Source organism: Culex pipiens, chromosome 3 (assembly GCF_016801865.2).
Source record: "Culex pipiens pallens isolate TS chromosome 3, TS_CPP_V2, whole genome shotgun sequence".
Taxonomy (NCBI): Eukaryota; Metazoa; Arthropoda; class Insecta; order Diptera; family Culicidae; genus Culex; species Culex pipiens.
This window is the reverse complement of record NC_068939.1, coordinates 167720351-167743894: the sequence shown is the minus strand read 5'-3', so window position 1 is coordinate 167743894 and position 23544 is coordinate 167720351. Positions and strand designations below refer to the sequence as shown.

Genomic DNA, 23544 nt, shown 5'->3' with positions numbered 1-23544 from the left:
GCCTTTTTAAGTCCAAGAAATTATTTTTGCAAAAATTAAAAGTAGAGCAACAAGTAAAACATTTTGTCAAAAATTATGGTGTGCTACATTTTGATTTGTTAAATAACACCAGTGATTTTTTTTTCTTGAAAATTATTAAAGTAAGTTGAAGTTCTTGCAATATTTTTTCCAATTTTTTCAACTTGAGGCCTGTTAGACGAAATTTTAAGTTTTTAAATACTAAAGTTTTCACAAGATACCGTATTTTAAATAAAATTTTCAAAGTCTAAATTATGAATTTGAAACAATTTATTTTTTTAAAATTTCACCAGATTAGTTTTTTTTTGGGTAAAAAAATAACATTCACAATATTCCGTATTTTTTTTCAAATTGCCATTATTTTTTATAATTTGCGTAAAGGAATAAATAATGATTGCTTGCAATTAAAAAAAAATATTTCAAACTAATCTTGAATAATTAGGTGGAAATTTATACAATAAATCGCGGTGTTTGATACTCAATACTAATGTTGCAAACCAAAAAAAAGTTTTTAGAAAAAAAACGGTATCTTTAAAAACTTAAATGGACTAATGCATGATCATTCCCTTGAAAAAACTGTTGCAACTTGTTATAAAACATTACAGTTGGTTTAAAAACATGGGTTATCAAAAAATTTATGTTTGAAGATAAGATTTGGATAATATAACGCTTCCATCGCGGAGCAGAGTTGTGCGTTTGCTTAAAAGGTTCAAAAGATTACAAGATTTATATTCTCTAGACAAGTTTGTTTTCATCTTTTGTTTTCAAGTAAGATTTTTAATTTCCTCAGAGTTGGAATACATCATAGATTTTGTTTGTATTACTCTGCGTTGAGATAAATTTTCAAAAATCGTCAGAAAAAAATTATTCCGGGCCCTTTTACTAGGAATAATATTCTAAATTGGCGATTTTCGGTCGTTTTGATCGTTTTGGTTATTTTGATCATTTTGGCTGTTTCGGTAATTTTGATCGATTCAATCGTTTTGGTCATTTGAGTCGATTTCGGTAATTTTGATTGTTTTGGCCATTTTGGTAATTATGGTCGATTTAGCTTTTTTGTTAATTTTGGTCATTTAGGTAATTTTGTCCGTTTTGGTCTTATTGGTAGATTTTTCTATTTTAGTCGTTTTGGCCATTTTGGTCATTTTGGCCATTTTGGTCATTTAGGCCGTTTTGGTCATATTGGTCGAATTAGTCATTTTCGTGATATTGATCGTTTTGTTCAATTTCTAATTTTGGTCGTTTTGGCCATTTTGATCCTTTGGTAATTTTGGTAATATTGGTCGATTTAGCAATTTTGATCGTTTGACCAATTTGATCGTTTTGAAAATTATGGTCGTTTTGATCGTTTTGGTAATTACGCCGTTTTAGTCGTTTTAGTCATTTTGATCGTTTTGGCAATTTTTGTGATTTTAATCGTTTGGCCAAATTGGTAATTTTGATCGTTTCAGCCATTTTGGCCGTTTTGAATATATTGGTCGATTTAGCAATTTTTGTGATTTTGATCGATTTAGTAATTTTGATCGTTTTGACCATTTTTATCGTTTTGACCATTTTGGTAATTTTGATCGTTCTGGCCATTTTGGCCGTTTTGGTCATAATGGTCGATTTGGCATTTTTTTATGATTTTGATCGTTTTGACTAGAGGGTGACGATTCTCGAGATTTTCAATTTCCCGGGAATCGAGAGTTGAATTTGGCCATTTCCCAGGAATTCCCGGGACCCGGGAGTTTTTTTTTACTATGCCAATAGTGGCATAATTAAAAAAGAAAAGTATAAAATTCGTTACTCATTCGTTAAATTAAGTATCCTCATAATTTAGAGGAACTATATAGTAGCGTGGTTCACGTTTCTATGAAAAAGACAAAAGTTGTTATTTTGTCTTGCATCAACCGGAATTTCGTTCTTTTATGTCCCCAGAAGCACTCCTGAAAATTTGAGCCCATTTGGTAAGGTCTAGGAGCTCCAGTTTCAATTTGAAATTTATATGGGATTTTGATTTATTTTCCATGGGAAACTATCTTTTTTTACATTGTATAAGGATTTTTTTTTATAAATCGATGAAATGACTTGATTCTTATAGTAGGAGATAGGTTTTGAACTGGGGAACAACTTTGTAGAACATACCAACAAGCTAGGAAGTGACCCTTTAAAGATACAGATACTTTTAGATGGTGGCTGGCCCCTTCAAAAGCCACCATCTAAAAGTATCTGTATCTTTAAAGGGTCACTTCCTAGCTTGTTGGTATGTTCTACAAAGTTGTTCCCCAGTTCAAAACCTATCTCCTACTATAAGAATCAAGTCATTTCATCGATTTATAAAAAAAAATCCTAATACAATGTAAAAAAAGATAGTTTCCCATGGAAAATAAATCAAAATCCCATATAAATTTCAAATTAAAACTGGAGCTCCTAGACCTTACCAAATGGGCTCAAATTTTCAGGAGTGCTTCTGGGGACATAAAAGAACGAAATTTCGGTTGATGCAAGACAAAATAACAACTTTTGTCTTTTTCATAGAAACGTGAACCACGCTACTATATAGTTTACTTTAATAGTTTAAAATGTTTACGAATCATAATTCGCACTGAGTGATTTTTCAAATGTTGCACAAACTTGTTCCAAGAACTTCTTATTATTAAATTTTTATGAAGTAAAAACATAGCTAATATATAATTTCCCAGTATCGAGATTCTTGCAATATGATAAATAACGACTCAAAACAGCAATTTAAACTTTTTTCATCATTTTTAAGGTCAACTTTAAATTTTAATTTAAGATATACATATTTACAGTTATCAGGAAAACTGGAGTGTTTACAATTGGCGAATCTTAACTTTACAAAGATTACCGCTCCAGAGTTTTTTTTACAAAATATAATTAATATTGAGGTTGATGTGAAACATAAAATGGCCTTTTACACAAAAAAAGAAATTACCTTGATACAGCGGAATTGCCTTAGGTACTAAGAATTAAAAAATATATATAAGCATTGCTATGCTCGAGAAAAGATATGGAATTTGAACTTATCTTGAAAAAGCTATAACCTCTTAGAAATAATAAATAAAAAAAATATTTCTAGAGTTTTTTTTTTATAACATCTTATAAACATATGAAACCCAATATCTTATAGGACATTAAAAAAACACTGGATTTATAAAAAAAAACATTAAATTTCATTTCTGGGGTGTAACTGCAAAAACTGTTTTAAGGTAAATGTTGGGGTCCAATTTTTTTTTTGTCTTCTCTTGATTATAGTTATTGGAATTTTTGACAAGTTAAAATTTAAAAAAAATATGAATTGAAAGATTAGAGAAACACTGGTTTATTCGAGCTTGAACATCGAACATTCAACATCCAATGTTCCAAACAATTTTGAATTTTTCAAATAATTCTTGATTAGTTTATATAATTTTGCTTCAATAGTTTAAGTTTAAAATTTCCCGGGAGTCTCGACCGAATTTCCCGGGAATCGAGAGGTCAAAAAATGGTCGATTTCCCGGGATTTTTTTCCCGGGAATTCCCGCTCGTCACCCTCTAGTTTTGACCAATTTGGTAATTTTGATCGTTTCAGCCATTTTGGGCGTTTTAGTTTTAGTTTTGAGCGTTTTGAAAATTTTTGTCGTTTCAGCCGTTTTTGTGATTTTGATCGTTTTGGTCGATTTTGTAATTTTGATTGTTTCGACCATTTTGATCGTTTTGAAAATTTCTGTCCTTTTGAAAACATTGGTCGATTCAATCGTTTTGGTCATTTTGGTCGATTTGGCCATTTCGGTAATGTTGATTGTTTTGACCATTTTGGTAATGATGGTCGATTTACTTATTTTGATCTTAGCCGTTTTAGCCATTTTGGCAATTTTGGTTACACTGGTTGATTTTTTTGTGATTTTGATCGTTTTGGTCAATTTGGTAATTAGGTCGTTTTGGCCATTTTGGCTATTTTGGTCATTTGGTCGATTCAGTCTTTTGGATCGTCTGGACCATTTCGGTCGTTTTGATTATTTTGGTCATTTCGGTAATTTTTAATAATTTTAATATTTTTGATCGTTTTGGTAATTTAGGTAATTTTGGTTATATTGATCAATTCAGCATTTTTTTGGATTTTGATCGTTTTGACCATTTTAGTCATTTTGATCGTTTTGGCCGTTTTGGTCATATTCGTAGATTTGGCCATTTTTGTGGTTTGGACCGTTTTGGCCAATTTGGTTATTTCGATCGTTTCAGTCATTTTGGCCGTTTTGGTTATATTGATTGATTTGGCCATTTTTGTTATTTTGATCGTTTTGGCCAGTTTGGCAATTTGGATCGTTTTGACATTTTTGGTCTTTTTGATCTTTTTAGTAATTTCGTCGTTTAAGTCCTTTTGATAATTTTGATCGTTTTGGTAATAAAGCTCCTTATGGCCGTTTTAGTCATTTGGTCGTTTTGGCCATTTTGGTAATTTTGATCGTTTTGGCCGTTTTGGTCATATTGATTGTTTTGGCCATTTTTGTTATTTTGATCGTTTTGGTCAATTTGGTATTTTTTTACGTTTTAGCCATTTTTGCCGTTTTGGTTATATTGGTCGATTTAGCAATTTTTGTGATTTTGATCATTTTAGCAATTTGGATCGTTTTGACCATTTTTATAGTTTTGAAAATTTTTGTCGTTTGATATTTTTGATAATTTCATCATTTCAGTCATTTTGATAATGTTAATCGTTTTGATAACTAAGGTCATTTTGGCCGTTTTGGTCATATTTGTCGTTTTGACCATTTTGGTAATTTTAGTCGTATTTGTAATTTTGGTCATATTGGTTGATTGGCAAATTTTGTTATTTTGATCGTTTTGGTCAATTGGGAAATTTTGGTCGTTTCAGCCATTTTGGCCGTTTTGGTTATATTGGTCGATTTAGCCATTTTGATCGTTTTGACCATTTTGGCCATTTTGGTAATTTTCATCGTTTAGGCCATTTTGGTCATATTGGTCGATTTGATCATTTTTGTGATTTTGATAGTTTTGGCCAATTTGGTAATTTTGATCGTTTCAGCCATTTTGGCCGTTTTGGTTATATTGGTTATATGGTCGATTTAGCCATTTTTGTGATTTTGATCGTTTTGGTCGATTTAGCAATTTTGATTATTTGACAATTTTGATCGTTTTGATAATATTGGTCGTTTTGATCGTTTTGGTAATTTTGATCGTTTTGGCCATTTTGGTCGTTTTGGCCATTTTGGTCGTTTTGGCCTTTTTTTACGGTTTGGCAATTTTTGTGATTCGGATCGTTTTGGCCAATTTGGTAATTCTGATGTTTTTAGCTATTTGGTCGTTTTTTTGTGATTTTGATCGTATTGGTCGATTTGGTAATTTGGCCATTTGATAATTTTGGTCGATTTAGCCGTTTTGACCATTTTGGTGGTTTTGGTAATTTTGATAACTTTGGTCATTTTAGTCATTTTGGTAATGTTGATCCTTTTGATCGTTTTGGTAATTTAGGTAATTTTTATCGTTTTAGTCATTTTGGCCGTTATTGTTATTTTGGCCGTTTTTGTCATTTTTGTCGATTTGATCATTTTTTGTAAAAGAGTCCACGTGGTTTGTGGATGGTCCTTTAAATGTATTTTAAATTGTTTTCAGTTGATTGCTATTTACACTGAAATGAAACAAGAAGTTTTTTGAAATAATGTCTGATTTTGCTTCCAAAGTCGAAGAAGATTTTGTTTGCATGAGTTAAAAGAATAAGAATGAGAATATTTTCAATATTTCCTCTCGATTTTTTATATTTAAAAGAATTTTCAAAATTTCAAAGTCATGTGATCGATCATTCGAGTTTCTGGATCGTTCTTGACTTTGAACTAATTCAGTTTTTAGCTATTTTTTTTAATTTTATTTTGCATTTTTTTATTCCAAAACTATTCAACGCAGATTTCCCAGAGACTGCACAACACATTCCAAGATCGTGCCGAACGGTGACGTCACCTTGCTGTGTGTGCTTTTCCTCAGCACAATTTATTGTGAATTGTGTGCGTTTCTGCCCGGGTATTGTCGTACGATGTCACGGCCTGTCTCTGTCTGACTATCTGGTTTTCCCTTCAGAGTCAGTGATGGCGCAAGACGACGAACCTGATTCAGGTGTTCAAGGGTCAAGGCTTTTTTGAAATTCAAATGATGTTTATTTTTTGACGAGTGGTGCTTCTAGGGTTAACCTAGGCGCAAGGCACACTTGAAAACTGGAAAGCTACCAAAAAAATATAAAATTCTAGAGTCCACTCCATAGCAGGGTTAGCGAAAAAATAATATTATTCGAAAAAAGTGATTTATCACGTTGTGTTGTTTGCGCGGTGATTGAAAAGCGCCAAGTCTGGTTAAGTGAGGCTCGTCGAGGAAAGAACAGGTTTTTGCGCTCCCTTCGAAGCTGGCTTTAGGCGCAGCTTGGCCGGGACTGATGCGATGCGTGAACTAAGTAATTAAAATCTTGTTCGATGTGATGTTAATTATAGGTAGCTCCGGCGGACAAAGGTGGCAGAAATGGGTGTTTTATTGAGAAGATTTTCAGGTTATAGTAAATAATTTGAATCAAATTCTACATACTAAGAATGCAAGAAATCCACCCATCACAACCCAATTGACCTTCCAGTGATTCCTCCCACCGCTGGCCACATAAGTCACCTGAACCGGCCCGTCCGGATCGTCCTCCCCGTTGCGGTATTCGGCCACCGAGTTGCACAGATCCTCGCTGCACCGGTTCCACTGTTCGATGCTAACGTTGGCGTGCTGATGGGGCAGCAGCCGTTCAAACAGCCGCCGCGTCTGGTCCTGGTCACCCCAGCCACATCCGGTGGCGTAGATTTGCACCGTGGTTGTTGAATTTTGATCTCCACCGGCAAACGTCAGGTTCAACCGGTTGCTCACGCACGCATAGTGACCCTCGAACGGGTGCTCCGATTCACACTCCTCGACGGTAACGTGCTGCGAGCAGGAACTCCAGCTGAGGGAGCTTTTGCACTGGAAGCACTGGAGGGGGTGCACTGAGGGAAAAATTAAGATGAAATTTGAGTGAAATTCATCACGAATGATTCAACCTACCAAATTGAATGTTTAAAACTAGACAGAATAAACTTAAGAGAAGTAAAGAATTCATTTGAACAAAATTTCGAATGTTTCTGCTTCAACAGAGCGACAAAAAGTGTCTGCTTGAAGATGCCCAGAGAAGTGGTTCAACTTGAACGGCGTAGTACCTGAGCTAGATTGGGGAGTGCTAATTTGAATTGTAAACTGTTCTGTGTTTATTCTAGATCTCTTCCAAAATATTCGATTTACGGGGGTGAATTTGAGAGCAGGGTGTCAATTAGTTTTTCTTTTACTATATTTAAATTATTATGTTCTGATTATTTTTCTGATATAAAAAAAACAAATTGTGTTTATTTATATCACACTTTAACAAAGTGAATTGTTTTAAATTATTTTCAGGTAATTGCATATTTCTTTCCATTTGATTTAAAAAAAATGACACAATTTTGTTCCTCGGCTTTGTAAGAGTTTTTTATGTATTATACTCATATTTACACAAGATTTCATACATGTGAAGAATACAGAAGAGTACATGCGAAATTTTGTAAGTATTTTTACTTCATGCCATTGCAAAATTTATTCTTTCGATCGAAGATGGCCTTGCTTCGACGAGGACGACGACGGAACTCATTGCAAATTTCATTCCAACTGTTCAAAAAAAAAAAATATTTTTAAATAGTAGTTTATGTAACATGTTGCAAAAAGAGGATTTTTTCAGCACGAGTCGTACATTTATCCAACGAGGTTTACCGAGTTGGATAAATATGACAAGTGATAAAAAAAATCAAGTTTTTCAACGAGTTCCATACAACATTTTTTTGCAATTCCGAAAAACACCATTTGAACAGAATTATAGGACAAATGTCCATGAATTGAGTCATGAATTGTGATAATTTTTTGCTTATAAATTTTGAAGATTTAGCGTGAGATTTAATATTTAGTTTTTTTTTTTTAATTTTTAGCGAGGGACTGGAAAAGCTTCGTTGCTTTGTTTATTTTAAAGTGGTGATTATTGAATTCGACCGTAATTTCTCAACTCGCAGTCGAAATTTCTCGATAGTATGATTTCGATTAAAATTAAAACTTTTTAAAAAATCAAAAATATTGAATAAATATCATAAATACTAGTGCCTAAAACTTCATATACAGCAATTCCCCACGAAAACAGCATGGAAAAAACAAAAGTGCTCGGATCGGCCTCAAAATTTTTCTGGGGGTTCCCTGGCCGAAATAATTAGACCCGTATTTTTTTGTTTGGGCATTAGGGTGACCTACGCCGTGTTAGGGTGGTCTGAAAAATTGCCATTTTAGTCGATTTTCGCAAAAACCACTTTTTTCGAAAAATCATAACTCCTCGCCATTTTAACCGATTTCAATTGTCTTATACGCAAATGAAAGGTGATAAGTTGGCCTTTCAAAGAAAAATAATAAGAAGTTCCAAAAATCTAGCCTAACATATGAAAAGGACGTATGAAACTTTAAAATGTCGTTTTGACAGTGTCTGGACCAAAGAGCCTATGTCTGGAAATATTTTTATCGGATTCTCCGGACATTTTTACATAACATACTAAAAATGGGAGGAGTTCATTAACAGGATTCCGAGATATGATTTTTGAAAATAAAATCCGTGTTTTTTGACGCGCCGCGCGCAAAAACCGAAGAATGACGAAATTGGCAAAAAATCAACATTTATCACTAAAACTGCGATAACTTTAAAATTTCAGCGATGACCTATAGATGTCTGGGTACCAAAATTTTCGTAATTAAAAGATGCAACTTTTGGTACCCAGACATGTATAGGTCATCGCTAAAATTTTTAAGTTATCGCAGTTTTTGTGAAAAAAGTTGATTTTTTGCCAATTTCGTCATTCTCCGGTTTTTGCGCGCGGCGCGTCAGAAAACACGGATTTTATTTTCAAAAAAATCATATCTCGGAATCCTGTTAATGAACTCCTCCCATTTTTTAGTATGTAATGAAAAAATGTCCGGGGAAACCGATAAAATTATTTCCAGACATAGGCTCTTTGGTCCAGACACCGTCAAAACGGCATTTTAAAGTTGCATACGCCCTTTTCATATGTTAGGCTAGATTTTTGAAACTTCTTACTATTTTTCTTTGAAAGGCCAACTTATCACCTTTCATTTGCGTATAAGACAATTGAAATCGGTTGAAATGGCAAGGAGTTATGATTTTTCGAAAAAAGTGGTTTTTGCGAAAATCGACGAAAATGGCAATTTTTCAGACCACCCTAACACGGCGTAGGTCACCCTAATGGCCAAACAAAAAAATACGGGTCTAATTATTTCGGCCAGGGAACTCCCACAAAAATTTTGAGCCCGATCCGAGCACTTTTGTTTTTTTCCATGCTGTTTTCGTGGGGAATTGCTGTATAAAAAACATTTTTTTAACGAATCAATTCCATGAAATAAAAAAAAAGAAGAATTAAAAAAGAATTAACGTTAAAAATTGAAAAAAAAACATTTTAAAATTTCAACGAATTAAAAATTCCAAACCCCAAAAAAAGTAGAAACAGTAGAAGATCTATTTTTTATCTTAATAACCTTTAAAATAAAATATAAACATTAGGAAATGATTTTTAAATCAACTGCTAGTTAGGCCGTTGCAAATATTTTTCAAAGTTTATGTCGCCCCCCCCCCCTCCCCCCCTTCAAAATTGGTCAGAAAATTCAGGGACAAAAAAATATTTTATCAAAAAAATATCAAAATTTCAATGGAAATTGAAGTCTAATCAACTGAGAACAATCTTAAATGCCCTTTTCTGCATTGATAATCATATTTAACAGGTCTGGAATCTTTTTTGAACTTTAATGAAATTTCAATGTACAGCACCGTCAGTTTTTAGAAATTTTGGAAATAAAAGATTGCAAAACAACTGGACAGGTGTATAATGCATTATAAAACACCTTTTTCATTCAAATGTTGATACCGTGGACTGTTATTTCAATTTTTGAACTTTTTTATATTTTTTGCCCCCCCCCCCCTCAAATTTCCAAAAATATTTGCAATGGCTTTACTAAAACAAAACAAAAATTAAACACAAAGTACACTAGCGGAACTGCTGAAAATTCAAATGACAATTTAAGAATCGAAAAGAAGTAGATATCTAAATAAAATTAAATCATTTGAAAATTTCAAAAGGTTCAAAAAGTTTTAAAAAAATCGAGGAATATTTGTTTGTTTTCGTATTCTTTGAAACTTTTTGATTTTTTTTTGTAATTTATGTCATCCGATATATGTTTTTTTTTAATATTTTTTTTAGGAAATTTCTAAATGTTTAATATTTTTGAAATTATAAAAAAATGCTCTAGCCTTTTTTCTTTTTGGTTTATTATATTTTTTAAAACTTTTGAGATTTTTATAGATTTTATTTCTTTTAATTTTTAAAGCTGAAAACGTCGAAATTCTTAATTTTTTAAATTTTATTTAAAATTTTTGATTTCGTTGAAAATTGTTTTTTTTTAATTTATAAAATTTGAAATTATATTTAGTGTTTAATCAGTTGACGCTCGGACACTGAAGCGACCGCAAGTGCTTTAGACTGTGCTCCGGCATCAGCGTTGCTTTGTCACACGTTTGTGACCTAACCTCTTTTTTCTAAACGGAATTTACTACGGAACCAAAAATGGACAAAACCAGGAAGAACACGTTGAAAATAGTTTTCGGGACCGCGGCCAAGATACCACAGCACATGGACGTATTGCGATTTGTTGGAGGAACGTTGAAGATATCAGCAGCCAGCGTACATTCGATCTACAAGGACGAAAACGAGCAACAGTTTTACATCAAGTTCATTGATGACGTCGCGTTTAACCTGTTCACCGCCACCATCGAAGAGCAGTACACCTTCGAGTACATCGACCTCAGCACCTCCGTCGTTCGCCTGGATGTGGCCAGTAGCCTGTTCCGGTACGTACGAATCTTCAACCTGCCGCCCGAAATAGAGGATAAAGACATTGCCACGGTTTTGGGACAGTTCGGCGTGATCAGGCAACATGTTCGAGAGAAATACCCGGCGGCGTACGGATTCTCCGTGTACAGCGGCGTAAGAGGTGTGCATATGGAGATTTCCAAGGAAATACCAGCGAATCTGTTCATCGGCCACTACAAGGCGCGGCTCTATTATGAGGGCCTTAAAAATAAATGTTTTTACTGCAAAGGGGAAGGTCACCTGAAGGCCACCTGCCCCAAGCTAGCCAGTAACAAAGCGCAGCAAAATGGCGGACAGTACAGCCATGTGCTCGCAAATGCGATCATCGGGTCGGGAACAAAGCAGAACGTTCCATCGCTAAACATGACGTTACTGCCAGTGCCGCCGTACAGAGGTGCTGGATGCAAGGACGGTGGACCCGATCGACCGCCGATTGAGGCCGATCAACAGACCGGCACGAGCGCAGCTGACACGAGCGCGGCTGGCACGAGCGCAGCCGATGCGTGCGTAGCTAACACGAGTTTCGCGGCTACAGGCGCTGCCGAGACGAACACGCTGCAGGATCGCAGCGTTTCCAACATTACGATCCTGAGCGACAACACGATGGATCAAGGGGATGGAGAGGGAACGGAGTCGTATCCGGACATCTCGTCTGACGAAGCGAGCTCGCCCTTCACTTTGGTTGACCGATCGAAGCAGAAAAAAACGCAGCTTACCATCCCGAACGAAGACACGAGCAAGCTGGACAGCCCGATCGATGCGATCGGTGATCGGTCACGAGGATCGACCCGAACGCCTGATACGGAGAGAGGATCCAGATCTCGCAGCCAGCGAAGGCCGGGCCGGCCACGTAAGTAGACGACGATAACTCGGTACGATAATATCACTAAGACATTCAACGTCAGGGTGTGGAAGGGATGTTCAAAAAATGTTTCTATCCGTCGGTTTCGCGAAATTTTATCCATTCTTTTGCAATTTGTTCTAATTCATTCATATTTCTCTAATGGCTCTCATACGTAATATCGCTACAATCAATCTTAATGCTATTTGCTCTACGGTGAAAAAACTTTTATTGCGAGACTTTGTTTGGAACAACGATTTGGATATTATATTCATGCAAGAAGTTGCATTTGAAAATTTCGCATTTATCAATTCTCACAAAGCTCTGATCAACATAAGTCCTGATGGAAAAGGTACGGGAGTGCTTTTACGCAACAATATTGAATATTCTGATCTTATAATGAACACCAACGGAAGGATAACATCGCTATGTATCGACAATTTGAATTTTATCAACATTTATGCACATTCAGGGAGTGGTTTTAAGAAAGGGCGAGACCAATTATTTACAGTTGACACACTGATTCACTTCAAGGAAGGTAGAGAGAATGTTATGCTCGGCGATTTTAATTGTATTATTCACACAGAAGATTCAAACAGTGCTGTGAAAAATATATCTACGGGATTGAAAAACTTGATTTCATCAATGAATTTTATTGATGTTGAAAAGAAAATTAAGGGAAACGATACATTTTTCACCTTTTACCGTAACGGATCAAAGTCACGTTTGGATAGAATTTATGCTTCCAAATATTTTTGTGATTCTGTAACAAAAATTGAAACCAAACCAACAGCTTTCTCTGACCACCATTGTGTTTTTGCAAAATATAAAGTTTTAGATTTATTAAATGTTTCTTACTTGGGAAGGGGATACTGGAAATTAAATTCATCTCTGTTGAACGATGATGAAATAAACTCAAAATTTGGCAGTGTATATAGAGATTTGCAAAAAAGAAACTCTCATAGTGATATTAATTTTTGGTGGAATTCAGTATTTAAATCGAGTGTTAAGAAATTTTACAAAAATGAAAGTTATTTGTTCAATCAGCAGTTTAATCGAGAGAAGAATTTTTACTATGTTTGTTTAAATGAATTATTTGATTTACAGAAAACTGGTGCAGAAGTCACATCGGATCTGGAAATAGTCAAATCAAAATTGATGGAGATTGAGAATAGACGAATTAATTTATGCAATTACAAACTTAAAGCAAATTCACTGTTATCGGACGAAAAATTAGGCTTGTTCCAAATCTCTACGAAAATTACTCGTAGCATGACTTCTAACGTTATGAAATTAAGAGTAAATGGGGAAATTACATCCGACACAACGAAATTAAAAAAAATATTATTTGATCACTATCAATGCAATTTTCAAAAGCAGCCAAATTCTGATATAGAGTACGAAAACGTGTTAAAATTCATTAAAACTAGTCTAGACAACGATGATCATCAAGCTCTTCTTAAACCTATTGAAGAGGGAGAATTACTATTGATTATAAAAACAGCATCAAAACGAACTAGCCCCGGACCCGATGGACTTTGTTATAATTTTTATCTAAACCACTTTGAACTTTTGAAAATTGACCTTTTAAATTTATTTAATTCGTATCTAATCCATGGTGCTTACCCACCGGCCAGTTTTTCTGCAGGTATTATTACACTCATCCCGAAGAAAGGAGATAATTATGATTTATCCAACAAACGACCAATTAGCATGTTAAATACAGATTGTAAATTATTTACAAAAATTTTATGGAATAGAATACAGCCACTGTTAGATAAACTTATCGGGCCTGGCCAAGCAGCTTGTGTCACCGATCGTTCGTGCGTTGACAATCTCCGCACATTTCGAAATATTCTCATTAAAGCAAACGCATCAAAAAAATTCAAAGGAATTCTCATGAGCCTAGATCTAGAAAAAGCTTTTGATCGGGTTGATCACGACTTTCTATGGGCCGTCTTGGCGAAATTTAACTTCCCAGCTAGTTTTATAAATTGTTTAAAAAAGTTATATAAAAATGCAACTTCACAAATTTTGTTTAATGGGTTTCTCACTTCCGCAATTCGTATCTTAAGTTCAGTAAGGCAAGGATGTCCATTAAGCATGGCATTATTTGCCCTTTACATTGAACCACTCATCAGAATGTTATATGAAAATATTTTTGGTTGTCTCATTGCTAACAATTTTGTGAAGGTTGTTGCATATGCAGATGATCTGAATATTTTAGTAAGAAACAATCACGAGTTTGATACTGTCTTGCAGTTGGTGAGTTATTTTAGCATATACTCTAAAATAAAACTCAATTTTGCAAAATCTCAGTATCTTCGTTTTAACGGTTGCTTATCTGGTCCACATCAAATTAAAGAAGTGGAGTCTCTAAATGTTTTAGGAGTTTTAATTTGCCAAAATTTCAATAAATTAGTTGAAATTAACTATGATAGCTATTTGAACAAATTAAAATACACATTAAGTTTACATCAGAAACGTATTTTAAATCTTTTCCAGAAAGCGTGGTTGTTGAACACTTACGTTCTGTCCAAAATTTGGTATATTTGTCAAATATTTCCTCCAAATAATAAACATTTAGCAGCGATAAAATCAATCTGCGGACAGTTTATTTGGCAAGGATTTATCTTTAAGGTTCCTAGAAATGAATTATATTTACCGGTTATTAAAGGTGGTCTCGCTCTGACAGACGTAGAATCAAAAGCAAAGTCTCTTTTTATTAAAAACATTCTTTATAGTAACGCTGATGGAAACGCACCTTTGGACAACTTCATGTTAGGACAAATCAATAATAGTACTTTAACTAGAAATATGCGAGAATGGATCGTAAAAGCTGATGAACTCAAACTTGAAAGCCATTTAAACAGCAGCAAAAAAATTTATGATTTCTTCATTCACAGTTTAAACATCAAATGTAAAACAATGGAGGACATGCCTAATTTAATGTGGTCTAATTTGTTAAACAATTTAGATTCAAATTTTTTAAATTCAAAGTGTAAAACCGTAGGGGAGAGTGGGGAGACTTGATCCCCGGGGAGATTTGATCCCAAGCCTGTATCTCGTCATCATGTGGGTAAAACAATAAGCTTTGTTCTAGAAAGTTGTGCGAAATTGACTAAAACTCATTGTAGAAAACAAAGAAAAAAAAATAAAAAATGTTTAGATTGAGTTACACACATTTTTCGAAGAAGTGCTGCAAAAAACTTCCAAGAGATCTTTTTTCTTTGGTTTTGATAAGTATAGAAAACACTCAAAAATTATTCAAAAAAATATTTTTCATACATGAATTGTTTGATAAACATATCAACTCCAAAACCCTTACGCATTTGACGTTAAATTTATCGTCATACTATTTTTACAATCAATTGTTTAAAAAAGTGCGTTTAGGGAGACTTGATCCCTGCATTTTTACAGTCACTGGAATCAGCCTCAAGATTAAATAATTTGGCTGGGTTTTCGTACATAGTTTCCTTCAGTATAGTTGTACATAACTAACTGCAGTTTGAACCATTTTTCAAAAGTTTTGTAAACAAAAATGACCAGCTTTTGTAAACATGCTCAATTTTGGTCTAAAAAAGAAAATTTTAAGTTTTTCAATATTTTACATGCTAAACTTGTTATATTTTGACACAAACGTACAGGTTTAATGTGAAATTGCTGTATCTTATAGAAAATTAAAAGTTTGGATTAATAAGAAACATTTTGCTTAAGATTTCTTCAAAATGTTGAAAGGGGGATCAAATTACCCCCAACATTTTGAAAATGCCGGTTTAAAATATTTTTTTAAAACGCTTGGCATTTTTCTAAGAGTTTATCTGATGAAATACCCTTATCAGCCAAACATAGTTGAATGTTTAAGCTTTCAATTCATGCAAAAAGATCATAGTTTTGTGAGAAATTGACAGAGTTATGTGCGATACAAAAAAAGGGGATCAAGTCTCCCCACTCTCCCCTACTGTTTTGCATCTTCAAGGACATAGTTTTAAACAAAAAGAAATTGCATTTATACGGAATAAGAGGGACGGACTCGAAGTTTTGTGAGAATTGCGGTTTAGTAGAATCAGTTAGTCACTTAGTAAAATATTGTCAAACATCCGAAGAAATTTGGAGATGGTTAAAAAATATTCTGAACAAAAGACTCAAAATTTTAGTAAAGGATCCTGATGAGCTTCTATCATTGAGTATCGGTGATAGGGACTTTAAATACAAAGCAGCACTTTGGCTGACTGTGCAAACGATAGTTTATAATTTAGAAAAACGAGGTTTTGGGGATTTGAATGAATTTAAACAAGGCATAAGAATCGTTCGTTTCAATAATAAAGCTGTTTTTGAGCGCCATTTTAAGCATTTTTTGAACATCTTCTAGAAACATCCAAAGTTAAATTATCTCTACCGAGCTTATTTGTCGTCTTATTTGCAAGTGGTGAAATGTAAATTCAAGAAAAATGTTGTAAAAAAAAAAAAAAAAAAAATTAAAAAAAAAAAAAAAAAAAAAAAAAAAAAAAAAAAAAAAAAAAAAAAAAAAAAAAAATATACATTATAATAAAAATTATAATGTATATTAAACACTAAATATTTTTGCTGTTTTTTTTTTTAATTATAAATGCACATGCAGCAATTATTGTCCCAATAATTTATTTTCTTTAATCGTTTGAACTTTTTTTTATAATGTTAGTAATTCTCTTAGGCTGGTACAAAATTTATTTAAAGTGTTTGTCTGCCCACCCCTACAAAATAGGACCAAAAAATCAAAGGTCAACAAAATATTTTTTCAATAGACTTCAAAATTTCAATGGAAATTTAAATGCAAATCAATTTAAAATGCATTACTCTGCGTTTAGAATCATTTTTAAGCATGTTTGGGTTGACTTAAAAAAAAAAATTTTATTTAAATTATCGATGTTTTGTATCGGAAAAAGTCTTTAACATTTTTTTTTGAGGCCAATGCAAATATTTTTCAAAGTTTTCGTACCTGGGCCAGGTGGGGGGTTTAAGTAAAATAAAATAAAATTAAAATAACAAGCCACAGTTTCAACATTTGAATGCAAAAGGTGTATTAAAAAGCATTTTACAATTGTCCAGTTGTTTTGCAATCATTAGTTTTCAAAAATTATGTTAGATTTGACGAAAACAAAATAACAGCAAAAAAAAAACTTTTTCCGATACTAAACATCGATAATTTTCAATAATTCTAAATATTTTTGAATCAACCTAAACATGCTAAAAATGTTTGTAAACGCAGGGGAATGCATTTTAAATTAATTTCAGCTGATTGCACTAAAATTTCCATTGAAATTTTGAAGTTTTTCGAAAAAAAAAATAATTTTGCCCTATGATTTTTCGGGCCAACTTTGAAGGGGTGGGGGAGACAACAGCTTTTAATAAAATTTGTACCAGCCTAAGAAAATCCAAAAAAATACTTCAAACGTTTGAAGAAAATTAAAAAATCCGAAATATTTTCCGCAGGTTCATTTAAAATTTAAAAATATTAACAATATTTTTAAAATAAAAGTATTCAATATACATTATAATATAATATCACAACAACTTAATAAAAATTATGTTACGAAATTAAAAATTTCAAAGAAAATAAAAAAATAGGAATTTTAAAGATTTTTTTCAGATTTATTAACTAAAAGAAATAAAATCTAAAAAAAATCTCAAATGTTTAAAAAATATAATAAAACCAAAACTTGACCAGAACAGAATTAAAGCTAGAACATTTTTTTTTAATTTCAAGGATATTTAAAATTAAGAAATAAAATAATAAATAAAAAACCAAATTTAAAAAAAACCATACATCGAATTCCATAAATTACAAGAAATTTTTTTTTCAAACAATTTCAAAGACTACGAAAACAAAAAATAAATCAAAATATTAAAAAAAAAAACAAATGATTTATAATTTTTTTTTTCAATGTGATATATAAAGATCAAAAGTCCAGAAATTATGATCGAGAGAAGTTTATGCGAACATTTGTAGAGTTGAGGGTTAAATTTCGAAGATTCACAGTCGCAGCGCAGTCTCATGCCAACTTTCAATAACATTCCCCCTTTCCTTCAAGATCCACTCTCAACTGAAAGTAACAGTATTTCGAGAAAATTGCCTCCCGATAGCCTTCAACCAGACACCGGTAAAGCACTACCTAATTACATCCCAGAGTGCTGATATATGACTTGGACTCCCTTTGTTTGTATTACCTACTGCGCTAATCACGTGTTAATCAACAAACAAATTGAACTCCCTCCCTTTTTATTGCCGATGACTAGCAACAACTGTTTGGATTATTTATTCATTACACTGACTTTTTAAACACACCTACCTCAAGGCAAGATATGTTCTTTTTTTGTTTCGTTTTGTGTTCTTGCCTGCTCAGCGCTTTGAAGAAGCGGGTTGAATGATGTTATGATTTTTTGAAATCAGCTCAAATTGAATTATCTGGCAAATTGAAGCATAATTTTTAAATTTCCTCTCATTCTTTCCAGATGTACGCCATCACGTGGCACACGAACCTGATCCAGCGGCTGGGCGAGTTGGAGGTGCTGATCCTGCTGGTGTCCTGCATCTGCCACGACCTGGACCATCCGGGGTACAACAACATCTACCAAATCAACGCCCGGACCGAGCTGGCCCTGAGGTATTTTTTTTTTTGTAAAATGAGCCCATTTCATCTTAAAAGTGACACTAAGTTAGTAGGTTGGCTGTTTGTGTGTGTGTGTAATTGTCAGTGGGAGTGTGTCAGCAGTAGGATTTGATGCTGGGTGGAAAAGAACGTCGGGACAAAAACGGTACAAGCACACACTAAACATCAAAGAGCGCAAAAACCCTTTGGCGATGTGAGCATCGTTCACCTTTTTCGCTAGACTCTGTGGGAATGACGTCGCTCTAACCTTGATGGTTCTGGTTGGCTTTTTCCGAGGAGAGAGTGGTTGATTTTGAGTTGCTAGAGCTAAATAGAGCTAGATAGAGCTAGAGCTAGAGCTAGAGCTAGAGCTAGAGCTAGAGCTAGAGCTAGAGCTAGAGCTAGAGCTAGAGCTAGAGCTAGAGCTAGAGCTAGAGCTAGAGCTAGAGCTAGAGCTAGAGCTAGAGCTAGAGCTAGAGCTAGAGCTAGAGCTAGAGCTAGAGCTAGAGCTAGAGCTAGAGCTAGAGCTAGAGCTAGAGCTAGAGCTAGAGCTAGAGCTAGAGCTAGAGCTAGAGCTAGAGCTAGAGCTAGAGCTAGAGCTAGAGCTAGAGCTAGAGCTAGAGCTAGAGCTAGAGCTAGAGCTAGAGCTAGAGCTAGAGCTAGAGCTAGAGCTAGAGCTAGAGCTAGAGCTAGAGCTAGAGCTAGAGCTAGAGCTAGAGCTAGAGCTAGAGCTAGAGCTAGAGCTAGAGCTAGAGCTAGAGCTAGAGCTAGAGCTAGAGCTAGAGCTAGAGCTAGAGCTAGAGCTAGAGCTAGAGCTAGAGCTAGAGCTAGAGCTAGAGCTAGAGCTAGAGCTAGAGCTAGAGCTAGAGCTAGAGCTAGAGCTAGAGCTAGAGCTAGAGCTAGAGCTAGAGCTAGAGCTAGAGCTAGAGCTAGAGCTAGAGCTAGAGCTAGAGCTAGAGCTAGAGCTAGAGCTAGAGCTAGAGCTAGAGCTAGAGCTAGAGCTAGAGCTAAAGCTAAAGCTAGAGCTAGAGCTAGAGCTAGAGCTAGAGCTAGAGCTAGAGCTATGAAAGTGTTTCAATGCCGTATCGTGTTCCAAATTAGCCCAATTAAATCATTCTTCCCCTAACTGGTCCGGCCTCCTCAAATCAACCGGAAAGGACGCTTTCGCTCGCGTGTGCTCACACACAGCAAGACCCAACTCCAGTTGGATAGAATTGCATTCCAGGCATATTTTTTTCAAACCTTCTGGCCATTGCTATCCCTCTTTAGTCGGTCGTCACGTACGTTCAAATACAGAAACACACACAATCACACACGCGGGGGACAGAAAAAGGTTGATTCAGCTGACTTGGCCCAACGATCCGAACCGGATGGAATTACACGACCTCGGAAACACCTAACCCCTCTTTCGTCTGTAGCCACGGGAGAAACGGGACATGTCGTCCCTTTGTGGGATCCAAACCCCCCCTTCTGCCGGAGGTGGTTGTCACGGTCCGTTTCGTCGCAGATTCCATCCCTCTCGAATGTGGCAACCATCCGTCACTTGTGTCACTTTGGCAAGACGAGAAAGATGAAGGAAAAGGTTACGAGGTCAACTCGGGTATAGAATGAAGAAGAGACAAAAAAAAGTGACGATGCGTCATGTTGCCATCATTAGACATGGAAAATTTACACTTTATTGAACACCTGTCCCCTTTTTTAGGGGGGGTTTCAAGGTTCGAAAAAAGGTGTTTGGTTCGGGACTTGACAAATGATAGTGTTGTGATACTTTTTACCTTCTGTGAAGTTCATGAATCTGAAAATGAAATAGAACTGGCCAAGAGTTTCGAATCCAAAACACGGAACCAAATCCAAAACACGGAACTAAAATCTGTCACTACAATAAATCAATAAAAATAACAAAATTCTGTTTTTGAACAACAGTTTTTAAGCTTAAAAATCTTTAATAGATACCTATTTGATTTGATAGTTCTATCCAACCTAAAAACTGACAAATCTAGAAAACATTACAAAAATTACAAAAATTACAAAAATTACAAAAATTACAAAAATTACAAAAATTACAAAAATTACAAAAATTACAAAAATTACAAAAATTACAAAAATTACAAAAATTACAAAAATTACAAAAATTACAAAAATTACAAAAATTACAAAAATTACAAAAATTACAAAAATTACAAAAATTACAAAAAATACAAAAATTACAAAAATTACAAAAATTACAAAAATTACAAAAATTACAAAAAATTACAAAAATTACAAAAATTACAAAAATTACAAAAATTACAAAAATTACAAAAATTACAAAAATTACAAAAATTACAAAAATTACAAAAATTACAAAAATTACAAAAATTACAAAAATTACAACAATTACAAAAATTACAAAAATTACAAAAATTACAAAAATTACAAAAATTACAAAAATTACAAAAATTACAAAAATTACAAAAATTACAAAAATTACAAAAATTACAAAAATTACAAAAATTACAAAAATTACAAAAAATACAAAAATTACAAAAATTACAAAAATTACAAAAATAACAAAAATTACAAAAATTACAAAAATGACTAAAATTACAAAAATTACAAAAATTACAAAAATTACAAAAATTACAAAAATTACAAAAATTACAAAAATTACAAAAATTACAAAAATTACAAAAATTACAAAAATTACAAAAATTACAAAAATTACAAAAATTACAAAAATTACAAAAATTACAAAAATTACAAAAATTACAAAAATTTCAAAAATTACAAAAATTACAAAAATTACAAAAATTACAAAAAATACAAAAATTACAAAAATTACAAAAAAGACAAAAAAGACAAAAAAGACAAAAAAGACAAAAAAGACAAAAAAGACAAAAAAGACAAAAAAGACAAAAAAGACAAAAAAGACAAAAAAGACAAAAAAGACAAAAAAGACAAAAAAGACAAAAAAGACAAAAAAGACAAAAAAGACAAAAAAGACAAAAAAGACAAAAAAGACAAAAAAGACAAAAAAGACAAAAAAGACAAAAAAGACAAAAAAGACAAAAAAGACAAAAAAGACAAAAAAGACAAAAAAGACAAAAAAGACAAAAAAGACAAAAAAGACAAAAAAGACAAAAAAGACAAAAAAGACAAAAAAGACAAAAAAGACAAAAAAGACAAAAAAGACAAAAAAGACAAAAAAGACAAAAAAGACAAAAAAGACAAAAAAGACAAAAAAGACAAAAAAGACAAAAAAGACAAAAAAGACAAAAAAGACAAAAAAGACAAAAAAGACAAAAAAGACAAAAAAGACAAAAAAGACAAAAAAGACAAAAAAGACAAAAAAGACAAAAAAAGACAAAAAAGACAAAAAAGACAAAAAAGACAAAAAAGACAAAAAAGACAAAAAAGACAAAAAAGACAAAAAAGACAAAAAAGACTAAAAAGACAAAAAAGACAAAAAAGACAAAAAAGACAAAAAAGACAAAAAAGACAAAAAAGACAAAAAAGACAAAAAAGACAAAAAAGACAAAAAAGACAAAAAAGACAAAAAAGACAAAAAAGACAAAAAAGACAAAAAAGACAAAAAAGACAAAAAAGACAAAAAAGACAAAAAAGACAAAAAAGACAAAAAAGACAAAAAAGACAAAAAAGACAAAAAAGACAAAAAAGACAAAAAAGACAAAAAAGACAAAAAAGACAAAAAAGACAAAAAAGACAAAAAAGACAAAAAAGACAAAAAAGACAAAAAAGACAAAAAAGACAAAAAAGACAAGAAAGACAAAAAAGACAAAAAAGACAAAAAAAAACAAAAAAGACAAAAAAGACAAAAAAGACAAAAAAGACAAAAAAGACAAAAAAGACAAAAAAGGCAAAAAAGGCAAAAAAGACAAAAAAGACAAAAAAGACAAAAAAGACAAAAAAGACAAAAAAGACAAAAAAGACAAAAAAGACAAAAAAGACAAAAAAGACAAAAAAGGCAAAAAAGGCAAAAAAGACAAAAAAGACAAAAAAGACAAAAAAGACAAAAAAGACAAAAAAGACAAAAAAGACAAAAAAGACAAAAAAAGACAAAAAAGACAAAAAAGACATAAAAAAACAAAAAAGACAAAAAAGACAAAAAAGACAAAATAGACAAAAAAGACAAAAAAGACAAAAAAGACAAAAAAGACAAAAAAGACAAAAAAGACAAAAAAGACAAAAAAGACAAAAAAGACAAAAAAGACAAAAAAAAAACAAAAAAGACAAAAAAGACAAAAAAGACAAAAAAGACAAAAAAGACAAAAAAGACAAAAAAGACAAAAAAGACAAAAAAGACAAAAAAGACAAAAAAGACAAAAAAGACAAAAAAGACAAAAAAGACAAAAAAGACAAAAAAGACAAAAAAGACAAAAAAGACAAAAAAGACAAAAAAGACAAAAAAGACAAAAAAGACAAAAAAGACAAAAAAGACAAAAAAGACAAAAAAAAAACAAAAAAGACAAAAAAGACAAAAAAGACAAAAAAGACAAAAAAGACAAAAAAGACAAAAAAGACAAAAAAGACAAAAAAGACAACAAAGACAACAAAGACAAAAAAAGACAAAAAAAGACTAAATAGACAAAAAAGATTAAAACCACTCACATTTATCTCAAATGGAAAGGCAGAACTTGAAAATGTTGTTAAAGGTGGATTAACAGGAAACACGAAAATAATTTGAATTATTTAATTGTCTGATGCTTCTAAGAAATCTTCGGATAAACGAGTCAAGACTGTGTAATGATTTCTTTGAACTATGCATTCGTTTTGTGCTGTTTCACTGATAATTTGTTGAGAAAATTTATTTTTAATTGAAATGCTTATTTGAAACACTTTTGTTTGTTTTAAAATTGCTTATTTAAATGAAAAATAGGTCAATACGCTCCATAAAATCGATCCATTCAGCACTTTTATCTCAAAAGTTAAAACATCAAACAGCAATCACCCCCATTTCCATCATTCATACGGGTGCCACCACTCGGTGGGGAGCAACTTTCGTAATGGCCAACCCATTCATCTCAATAATCGGTTTGTCCCACCTCCCCAGTGTCAG

At 32.8% G+C, this 23544-nt stretch overlaps 2 protein-coding genes across 4 annotated transcripts in view; one reads left to right on the top strand and one right to left on the bottom strand.

Annotated features, from left to right (window-relative positions):
• The window catches only part of LOC120429142 (high affinity cGMP-specific 3',5'-cyclic phosphodiesterase 9A), an 85366-nt gene that overhangs the window by 33815 nt on the left and 28007 nt on the right, over window positions 1-23544 (top strand). For all 3 annotated transcript variants that reach the window (XM_052709249.1, XM_052709250.1, XM_052709248.1), the window contains exon 3: window positions 18352-18503. In XM_052709249.1, coding sequence (XP_052565209.1) covers window positions 18352-18503 — 152 coding nt within the window. The remainder of the gene's footprint in view (window positions 1-18351; window positions 18504-23544) is intronic.
• On the bottom strand, window positions 6512-7225 carry LOC128093230 (uncharacterized). Its single transcript, XM_052709251.1, has 2 exons — window positions 7084-7225; window positions 6512-7025 (listed from the first exon to the last, which is right to left on the bottom strand). Exons 1-2 carry the CDS (start codon window positions 7136-7138, stop codon window positions 6574-6576), a joined length of 507 nt encoding a protein of 168 aa, XP_052565211.1. The 5' UTR covers window positions 7139-7225; the 3' UTR covers window positions 6512-6573.